The sequence below is a fragment of the Carassius gibelio genome, chromosome A21, assembly GCF_023724105.1.
Source record: "Carassius gibelio isolate Cgi1373 ecotype wild population from Czech Republic chromosome A21, carGib1.2-hapl.c, whole genome shotgun sequence".
NCBI lineage: Eukaryota > Metazoa > Chordata > Actinopteri > Cypriniformes > Cyprinidae > Carassius > Carassius gibelio.
Window position 1 is genome coordinate 12,041,238 of NC_068391.1, and position 10,971 is coordinate 12,052,208.

The window sequence follows — 10,971 nt, forward strand, 5'->3', positions numbered from 1 at the left end:
ACACATTCACATAGAGCTGATGCTCAAGTGTGACACTGAAACTGCCCAGCTTACACATTAGCACATCTTACTTACTGTCACCTAATAATAAAAAAATATCCATATCAGGTCAGAAATAACTCCCAAATACTTTGATTGGATGAAGTTAACATAATCTTTCAAAGGTTTCATCGAGCAATTACTTTACTGAATAAACGCAAACACACTAGACATTCATGAAAAACTCACAAACTCCATCATTCTTTAAACAGGACACATGTATGAACTCACACAGCTGCACTTTTTAACATCCTGCCCTAATTACACACACATTAAGGACGCCTTCTGTAACCTGCCAGACACACCAGGACAAAATCTCCCACACCTGCTAGGAGGAACCTCTCAAACCTGCTCACACCAGCTGCGAGGTTTGTGAAGTCCTGCCACAACAAAAGGGCAACCAGTGGGACAGAACCACCAACTGGAAAATAACATCATCGCTCTGCATCCCGCATACAGATTATAACTACTAACGGCTATCACTGTACAGAACTACTCCATTTCACCAAGCACGTATGTGTAAATGTAATATACAGTCTGGGTCCAGTATATATCCATAATGTGCTTACAGTATATATATATATATAGTAATATCTATATTACATATTTGTCTAAACCACTGCAGATATGTGCATACAATATGTTGATCCCATTAAAAACCTACTAACAAAAACGTATTAACACATGTTTATCCTAGACATCCTTAAATGCTGTGTACATGGGTGCAAATATGCATGTATATAATGTTAATGCTGTCCCAATGTAAAGCTTCTGTTTTGCCATGAGAAAGAGAGGTGGGGGAGGATGGGAGGGGGAGGGGGAGGGGGAGGGCGAGAGAAGGGGTGACAGAAAATAATTAATTCCCGCCCAAGCCTTACTCTCTGATTGGCTGGAAATGATCAACCATGCATTCGAATCATTTCAATAATCACAAGAAACATTTTTGGAACAGTTCCATTTATCATTCTTATTTACGCATCGCCTTTTTAATTGGCTGTCTGATCTGCTAATAAACAGCCTGGATATTCATTGCATGAGAAAGGTAACTTCAGTCTTTTAAGGGACAGTTCAGCCATATGCGCACACTCATGTTGTTCTTAAGCTTACTTTTGAGGGACTCAAAAGGAGAGGCACAAGGTTAGAGACAGACAACCTTAGTCACCGTTCACTTACATTGCATCTCTTTCCATACAACGAGAGTGAATAGTGACTGGGTCTATCACTTTGCCAACATCTCCTTCTAGAAGAAAGTCAATCATAGAGGTTCGAAATAAAATAAAGGTGAATGAATGAGGTTATTTTTCTTTTCTCGTTGAACTATTACAACCCAAACAGTCACAATGATAAACTAATTCAAGGGTAATGCAAAGATGTTCCAGTCGCTCAACACGAGCGCTCTCAGCTGCGCCTCAGCACCGCCGTGACCATCCCGAGTATGAAAAAACGGATGAAAACACACTCATGAAAAACACCCCACAATAAACTTTGGCTGGTTATTGTGACGGCTTAGCTGGTGATATGTTTACACAACACACCAGCTGGTTGTTTTTCTTGTCTCCCAACACCTCAAAGGAGCCAATGTGCAGTGATGTAGACACAACCATAAACAACGAGATTTCGCGCTCTTACAATTTCAAGAATCACGGTTTGTTTTTACACCGGGTTGCGAGACTCAGACTTCATATCCCACCTAACTTGAGCCAGTTGGGGAACGTGTGCCAGTTTGACAGGGCTGAAAATAACAGTTTGTTTTAACGAAACGGACGGCTAAACCAATGCAGTTTGTAAAGCTGTATCACTGAATGAACGAGCTCGAGCCACCTCGCATCCTCATCCTCAAGCGCGCCGTAGCTGCTTCTGTGCTGTGAAGCCAACGCGCCAGGACAAACAAGGATGCCAAAGGATACAGTAACACAGTGAAACTGATACAAGTGCATCTTACCTGCATAACCAAAGAAAAGCAATGTCCAAATGAGATCCCTTATCTGAAGCATTGCAATCTCTTCCAAAGGTATGCTCCGTGTAGAATAGGTAGAGTTGGTTCAGTTATTATCTAAAAGACTCCGATGCTTTGCCCCTGTTTCAGGTTGCTGTAATATCATGAAATGGTCCTCAGCCGTTGACACAGAATGCGCTCCGAGCGAGCAGCACAGCGAATGAGTGACAAGAGCCGCAGCACGCAATACATGAATACATCCGCCAGCGCGAGAGTATATTATGGAGCGCGCTGGAGTCGCGGGAATAAACTAGTGCGCGCACTTTATTCAGTCTGGTGCCGCTGCAAATCACAAACAGCAGATGGTGTGCTCGGAAAATCTCGTCATGGACTGCTGAGGTTATTCGGATTTGGAATTCTTATAAACTCCACAATGGTTTCCGGTAGCCAAATAAAAGGCGGCTGATGTTTTCTCTCACCAGGCTCATTATATGAGTATAAAGCGGATGTGTGCAGCATCGCAGTAATGACAGTCCTTTCACCTATTGCACGTACTTATAAGCAAATGCAAGGAAATACAAACAGGTCAAACAAGTAGAATGCAACCTATTTTTCTATATTACAATGGATTTAATTAACTACTGCTTTTTTTTCATGGAAGTAATTGTGATAAATAGCAGGTGCTTAGTTAATCTGTATCAAATGTCAAACAGAAATAAATGGAATGGTTCTGACAACACTGCAATTATTTTTGTTTTCATTCTGATTTTTACACACCCATATGACTTTCTTTAATACTTTTGTGGAGCACAAAATTGAATTTCAAAATATCAATTCTGAATTTAGCAAATAGTTTCCTGGCAGAAGTGTTAAAGAGATTAACAGTGAATTATTTAAACAATTCATGAAATAGTCCAGTCAACAACAGAATGTGAAATATATTTTATTAAATCTATTTTGTTCATTTTAATTGTAATTAATTTTTTTGATTTCAATCCAGTTTATAGTTTTTAGTTTAGATTTGCTTTGTTTTATTTTTAAAATATGTGAACCTAGAGACTCAACAATTTACTCACTTTAGGCTTCAGATCCCCTTTTGGTGACAGAGGTAGAAGGTTAGATAGATGGCTTGTGATTTACCAATGTCCTGGTTTTGTCCCATGAAAAGGTCAATGATAATAATTCCCTAATACTGGAGTTTCATGAGGAGAGTGTTGCTTCAGACTTATCTCAATAATTTGTAGCTGAGTGTGAAACTGCACTCCATGAACTGTCAGAGGTTAGAGAGAAGACTCCTCCATCTCTGTTTTCAATCAAAATTCTACCCAGTGAAGGTGAAAGCAATGCAAATTCTTCCACACGTTGCTACTCTACAGGATGAGCCTTTTAAGGATAGGATAGAGTACTTAAATTGCATCTCTGAATGCTGGAGAAAAGAGAAAAATGCAGACGTAGTTAGACTTTCATCAGTGGGAGTGATGTGGAGGAAAACGGCAGCAATAGTTCACTGCTCTTCAGTGGAAATGTTTGTTTACATTGAAAACTTCAGAATGTCTTAATAAGGGCAGTTTTTTGGAAAATAAACATTCTGTATATTTCTGTGTGATCTACAGCTCATCGGATAGATAGATAGATAGATAGATAGATAGATAGATAGATAGATAGATAGATAGAGTGATAGATAGAGTATGTGTAATGAGACATAGAACGATGGATCTATCAATTGATAGATTGGAAATGTTGGATGGACTGACAGATCAATAGACGGATTGATTAATATATATAAAACTGGATGGATATACAAAATTATCTCAAAGTTAATTCCTTTTATTGATTTCAGTGTCTTTTTTAACTTATTTTAAACTCAGATACTGAAATAAGGAACAAAAACAGTATGTTCACCTCGTACATGTGTGTGTTTTATTCCTTATCGAGTGACATTTCACAAACCACTACCCAAGGAAAATCTCACTAAGCACATTCACTAAGAGAGTTCATGAACTATGGACACTATATTTATTTATAGCTAATAAACAGTGTAAAAACAGGCAATGAAACTGTCTGGGTAGATTTTCTAAACATGCTTTATATTGCAGGCTTATAGAACGTTCTAATTATCATTCAAATGTCAATAAAAGGAACACAAATGTATTCACAAACAATACAAATCCTTGTTAATGTCATTGTTGTTCATAAAGTTGCTGGTAACAGATTTAAAAGCTCTTGAAAACATATGTATACCTCAGTTCCCTTTCAATACTTCACTCGTACTGCGTCGAAGACGCATATGGGAAAAACCCCCTTTTTCTCCTGAACTGAAGCCTTATTCAATCACGCAGTGAAACTGCACAGCCATTGGATCGTGCAGTGCTATTAAAACAAACCAATGGCTTGGCAGCGGTGCTGCACGAACCTATGGCAGCGAAGCCCGCCAAAGCCCGCCAATATGGGCGGGGAATCTGGCTATATATTGGCCGCTTCGCCACAGGAATTCAGATTATTTCTCCTTCAGCGACGACGTCACATCGCTTCGCTGATCTCCGCTGAACTGCTCGCCGTTGACACGCCTCGCACTGGAACGCGACTGCCGGTCCCCACCGCAGATTCATCGCTTCCCTGCGGCCATCCGGTGAGATATATTGAAAGAGCAAATTTCTCTAAAAGAGCCTTTTTCTACGGCGTTGTTGCAAATGCCGTCTCGTCATTGCAGCTCGTGCAGAGCCCCTCTGCACGCTGATGACGGGCACAGCGAGTGTGTCGCGTGCTTGGGGAAACCCCACGCTGACACAGCACTCGCGGGGAATTCATGTTCTCATTGCGAGAACATGAATATCGCCTCTCTGCGCTCGCGAATCGCTTTCTTTTCAGAGAGCGATCTCGCTCCTCGCGCCCTCCCTTTTTCTTCCTCCCGCGAGCCGGCGAGGAAGAAAAGGCGGGGCAGAGGATTAAAGCAGCAGGATGAAAGCGAGCTCACGCCGGCTCAGCCCCCGCGTGCCTCGTTTTCTCCGCCCAGAGGGGATTCCCCAGTCCTCTTTGTACAGCCAGACCAGTGTCCCTCTGCTGCCGCGAGTGATCTGGTTTTGTTTGGAGGGACTGAGGAGGAACTGCTAGAGGACAGCATGTCTCTAGCCGCTTCAGATGCTGAGGAGCTGTCGGGCTCGCCGGACCCCGCCCCCTCGATGTCATCTGAACCAAACCGCTCGAAACTCGGGATGGACGCCGAGCTTATCCGCGTTCTCTCCAGGGCAGTGGATGAGCTGGGTCTGGATTGGTCTCCTCCAGAGGAACCAGCCCGTAGCCGTCTGGATGAATGGTTTCTGCCGGGGCGCCAGCAAGCCCCTCGTCAGCGAACTGCTCCGTTCTTCCCGGAGGTCCACGACGAGCTCACTAAATCGTGGCGCGCCCCCTACTCAGCGCGCCTGCGTACTTCATCTTCATCCGCCCTCACCTCAATTGACGGCGCTGATGAAAGAGGATACGAACGGCTGCCGCCGCTGGACGAGTCTGTGGCCGTGCATCTCTGCCCGCCAGCAGCTATTGGATGGAAAGCCAAGGCCAACCATCCGTCCAAACCCTGCCGTACGACGTCGGCGCTCGCCGGGCGTGCCTACTCATCGGCAGGGCAAGCAGCCGCGGCGCTCCACTCTATGGCGGTGCTTCAAGTCTTCCAGGCCAAACTTCTCGCCGCCACCGACGAGTCTGGCCCAGATGTCGCCACACTCAGGGAGCTGAGAAGTGCAACAGACTTGGCGCTGCGTGCTACCAAGAGCACCGCCCAGGCCATTGGGCGCTCGATGGCTAACCTGGTCGTCTTGGAGCGCCACTTATGGCTCAACCTTACGGAGATCAAGGATGCTGACAGAGCCCAGTTCCTAGACGCACCGATCTCCCCCAGCGGCCTCTTTGGCCCGGCGATAGAGGGATTCGCCGAGCGTTTCACAGAGGCGCAGAAGTCGTCCCAGGCAATGCGACACTTCCTGCCGAAGCGCGCTTCATCTGCTGCCAGTCGCCCCAGACAGGTGCCGATTCGTCAGCCTCCTAAGCAAGCGCCAGCTGCTACCACCGCAGCCCAGCCGGTGAAACCCGAGCCTCGACACCGTTCTCGCTCGGCCACCAGACGGTATCAGTATCCCAAGCGCATGGGACCCCGGCCCAAGATAGTGCTGGACCCTGCGCCGCCGCCGTCATCCTGATCGACAGGAAAGAAAGAGGAGGGGGCTAAGTCTCGCCACAGCCGGACCACCCCCCAAACTGCCCCGTGTGTTCTGCCGTCCATCTCCAGATGTCGACGAAGTTGTTCCTGCTGCAAACAATGGGCCCTTGTTAGCGCCCAGACAGCAAAGCGCTGTTATAGTGCAAAAAATAAAAAACACACTCCTTCACAAAAAGAGCAGTTCTCCTCACACAACACTCACGAGTGCTATGTCCCCCCACGGCGGTCAATCACTCGAGTTAATACAACCTCTGTCCATCCGGGCCTCACAATGGCAAGCCATTCCCGGGGTATCAGATTGGGTCATGGGAGTAATAAAACACGGCTATTCCCTTCAGTTCGCACGACGGCCACCACGCTTTCGCGGGGCGGTCACCACTTCAGTGCACAACGAGAACGCTCACGTTCTTCGTGCCGAAGTGAAAAATCTGCTGGTGAAGGGAGCTATAGAAATCGTTCCCCCAGCACACCGCGACTCAGGGTTTTACAGCCGTTACTTCCTGGTTCCCAAGAAGGATGGTGGGCTGCGCCCCATCCTCGATTTAAGACATCTGAACCGTGCCCTCATGAGACGGCGCTTCAGAATGATCACATTGAAACAAATCCTCTCGCAAATACGCTCAGGGGATTGGTTCTTTTCGCTGGATCTGAAAGACGCTTACTTTCACATCCAGATAGCCCCCCGTCACAGGCCGTTCTTGAGATTTGCCTTCGAGGGCGTGGCTTACCAATACAAGGTCCTCCCCTTTGGGCTGTCTCTGGCGCCTCGCACGTTCACAAAGTGCATGGATGCGGCTCTCTCCCCTCTCAGGCAGAAGGGCATCCGCATTCTCAATTACCTCGACGACTGGCTAGTTCTAGCTCAGTCAGAGGGGGAGGCATTGGGTTACAGAACTGTGCTCCTCAGCCATCTGGAATGCCTGGGGCTCAGGGTGAACTTTGTCAAGAGCTCACTGTCCCCCAGCCGGCGGATATCGTTTCTGGGAACAGTGTTAGACTCAGTGACGATGAGGGCAACAATGGTGAAGGAGCGCGCTGCGGCTCTACAGCGACTTGCGGCCTCTTTCAAAATAGGTGCTTCTCGACCCCTAAAGACATTCCAGAAGCTGCTGGGTCTTATGGCGGCGGCATCGCCGGTGCTGGAGCTCGGGCTGCTTCGTATGCGCCCCCTCCAATATTGGCTGAAACCACGTGTTCCACCTCATGCATGGCGTCACGGACGCTTGAATATCAAGGTGAGTCAGGACTGTATTTCGGCCCTGACCCCTTGGAGGGACATGCAATGGATGGAACGGGGTGCTCCACTTGGTATGGTTTGCAGAAGGAAAGTGATCTCCACAGACGCGTCCAACAAGGGTTGGGGCGCGCTGTGCGAAGGGAAACCCGCTTTCGGCCAATGGTCGAAAGAGGAGAGCAGGCTTCACATCAACTGCCTCGAGATGATTGCAGTTCAACGAGCCTGCCAGAGCTTCCTGTCAGACCTAAAGAGCCACCACGTGCTGGTCAGATCGGACAGCATGACGGTGGTCTCTTATATAAATCACCAAGGTGGGCTGTCGTCGACGCGTCTCTTCAGACTGACGTCGCGACTGCTGGAATGGACCCAAAGCAATTTGGGGTCCCTGAGAGCAGTGCATCTTCCGGGCAAGCTGAACAAGGGCGCGGATATGCTGTCAAGAAGCGGAGTCTCCTCAGAAGAGTGGAGACTCCACCCGCAGACGGTTCAGAAGATATGGGAGGTCTTTGGCAGAGCGGAAATAGACCTCTTTGCCTCAAAAGACAACTCTCATTGCCCAATATATTTTTCCAAGATCAAGGACGCGTTGTCCCAGGACTGGCCCAACCGTCTTCTTTATGCTTTTCCTCCGGTCCCTCTGATTCCCCAAGTAATCAGGCGGGTCAGGGACCAGAGATGCAGGGTTATGCTTGTAGCCCCATTCTGGGAAAATCAGCACTGGATAGCCGACCTGTCGCAGATGCTGACTGCAGCCCCATGGCCCGTTCCCCTGAGACGGGACCTCCTTTCTCAGGCGGACGGGACGATTTGGCATCCACACCCAGAGAAGTGGTCTCTGCACATTTGGTCGCTCGACGGGAGCCCGCGGGACTCCCTGAGCGTGTGCTAGACACAATTTCACAGGCTAGAGCTCCGTCTACACGACGCCTCTATGCCTCCAAATGGTCTGTGTTCTCCACATGGTGTTCAGACCATGGTGAGAGCCCGACCTCTTGTGACGTATCAGTGATACTGTCATTTTTGCAAGAGCTCTTGGAGAAGGGACGATCCCCCTCCACGCTCAAGGTCTATGTAGCAACTATAGCGGCATCACACGCCCTTATAGCAGGCCAGTCGGTGGGCAGAAACGACTTAGTCGTCCGATTTATGAGAGGTGCCAGACGGCTTCATCCGCCTTGCCCTCCCACCGTCCCTTCTTGGGACCTGCCCACGGTGCTGAGAGCCCTGAAGGGGGCCCCCTTTGAACCGCTACAGTCCATAGGCCTTAAAGCCCTGTCGCTAAAGACCGCTCTGCTATTGGCACTAGCGTCTGTTAAGCGTGTGGGTGATTTGCAAGCACTTTCGATGAGCCCTAATTGCCTAGAATTCGGGCCTAACGACTCGAGGGTCGTCCTGAAACCGAGGCATGGCTATGTGCCAAAGGTGCTCTCCACACCTTTTAGAGCACAAGTGGTCACCCTCTCTGCGTTACAAAACACAGAGGAGGATCCAGGGCTGAATCTACTTTGCCCAGTGAGGGCTCTAAAAGTCTACATAGAGCGTTCTGCACCAATAAGACGATCAGAACAGCTCTTCATATGCTTTGGAAACCGCACCAGAGGGTTACCGGTCTCTAAGCAAAGACTTTCAAGGTGGATTGTGGATGCAATCCAGCTAGCCTACTCTTCTTTGGGCCTGCAAAGCCCAATTGGAGTAAGAGCCCATTCGACGAGAGCAGTGTCTTCGTCTTGGGCATGGTCTAATGGTGTGACTATCGCAGAAATTTGTGAGGCGGCTGGCTGGAGCTCGCCGTCCACATTTGCTAGATTTTACAATCTAGACGTCCCAGCGCTTCATGCTAGGGTACTTTCTGTGTGAAGGTCACCTTCTTGTTCCTCATTTGCATGCTCTTGGCCATTCTTGCCCAAGGCTCAAACTCTACTCGTATGCACTCGGTCCCTTGGCTACTGAGGCGATACGAACACGGGATGATCAGGCTAGGCCAGACGTAACCTCATTGAGCTTATTCTGCCCCTAGTTGCTATTATCATATCTTGGTTTAACAAATCAAGTTTGATTGCGTTGGTCGTCCTCCCTTCTTAGCATGGCGTGATTGAACTGGGTTCCCATATGCGTCTTCGACGCAGTACGAGTGAAGTATTGAAAGGGAACGTACTCGGTTACTAACGTAACCTCGGTTCCCTGAAATACGGGAACGAGTACTGCGTTCCTTGCCATGCTAAAAAGGCTGCACAACTCAGTCGTCGCTTCAGTCGAAGTAACCTGAATTCCTGTGGCGAAGCGGCCAATATATAGCCAGATTCCCCGCCCATATTGGCGGGCTTTGGCGGGCTTCGCTGCCATAGGTTCGTGCAGCACCGCTGCCAAGCCATTGGTTTGTTTTAATAGCACTGCACGATCCAATGGCTGTGCAGTTTCACTGCGTGATTGAATAAGGCTTCAGTTCAGGAGAAAAAGGGGGTTTTTCCCATATGCGTCTTCGACGCAGTACTCGTTCCCGTATTTCAGGGAACCGAGGTTACGTTAGTAACCGAGTACGTTCTAGCTCTTAGACAAATGCATTAAGCAATGAAGTTATCAGTCTGTTGAGCAGATGGGGGTAAGGCGTTATATTCTGGCTCATCTAATTAGTCTGAACTGCAAAATTACACATGTAATAATGCACTAAACCATTGTGGCATGAGCACTAAGTCCCTATGTGATCATAAATGCACAATGTTAAAATGCTTCAGCTGTGCCAAATGGCAATGAACAAATACAGCTTTATTTTTGTGACAGTGAGAACATGAAAAGCCTCATAGATTAATATCTCAGTCTAGGGTTTTGTGCCATTCAGAATTGAATTTAGAATATATTTAATAAATACACACATTCTGTATATACACATGTATATGTATGTTTCGGACTGTTTTCACTTGTAAATGGTGCTTAAGCTGTGCATATTTCTCTGCTGATACAGATGAGACATCTTGTATTTTAACTGGAAGTGATATTTTGAGGTTGAAAAGATTTTAATGATGAATTTGTTGCTTCCAAACACACAGCTTTTCACTTCATTTGACATTATTAGATGCACTGGAGTTGTGTGGATTGCTTATTGATTATGGTGACATTTTTATCAGTTGTTTGGATTCTTCAGTTGATGGCACCCATTCACTGAAGATGATCTATTGGTGAGCAAGTGCTAAATTTCTCCAGATATCTTCTGATGAAAAAACAAACCCATCTGCATCTTAGATTGGCTGAGGGTAAATTTTCAGAACTATTCTTAAAGGTAAATTTTCATAACTATTCCTTTAAGAAGGCTTAAAATACAAACCATTTGGAAGAAAACACCTCTCTCTTAATTATTTTAATTTCTAATATAAGTCACTAACAATGTTTTAGCAACTAAAACCATAAAATAAATGCTCAAGGTCCCATACATCTTTCATGCATGCAACTCTTCAAGCGATTTAGCGATTTAACTAAAATCCACTGTAGTGATATAAAATATTAACCCTGCTCTGTCTCGTGCAATTTAGCTGGCCATTTCTCCAGAACAAG

General features: G+C 46.9%; 1 protein-coding gene across 6 annotated transcripts in view; it reads right to left on the reverse strand.

Annotated features, from left to right (window-relative positions):
* The window catches only part of LOC127941933 (neural cell adhesion molecule 1), a 193,237-nt gene extending 191,022 nt beyond the window's left edge, over window positions 1–2,215 (reverse strand). For 3 of the 6 annotated variants that reach the window (XM_052537425.1, XM_052537426.1, XM_052537428.1), the window contains exon 1: window positions 1,982–2,213. In XM_052537425.1, the coding sequence (XP_052393385.1) occupies window positions 1,982–2,033 (52 nt within the window). In that variant the 5' untranslated portion in view covers window positions 2,034–2,213. Of the gene's footprint in view, window positions 1–1,981 lie in introns of all 6 variants that reach the window. The other 3 variants (XM_052537427.1, XM_052537429.1, XM_052537424.1) reach the window with 2 other exon arrangements.
* Window positions 2,216–10,971: the final 8,756 nt, after the last annotated feature.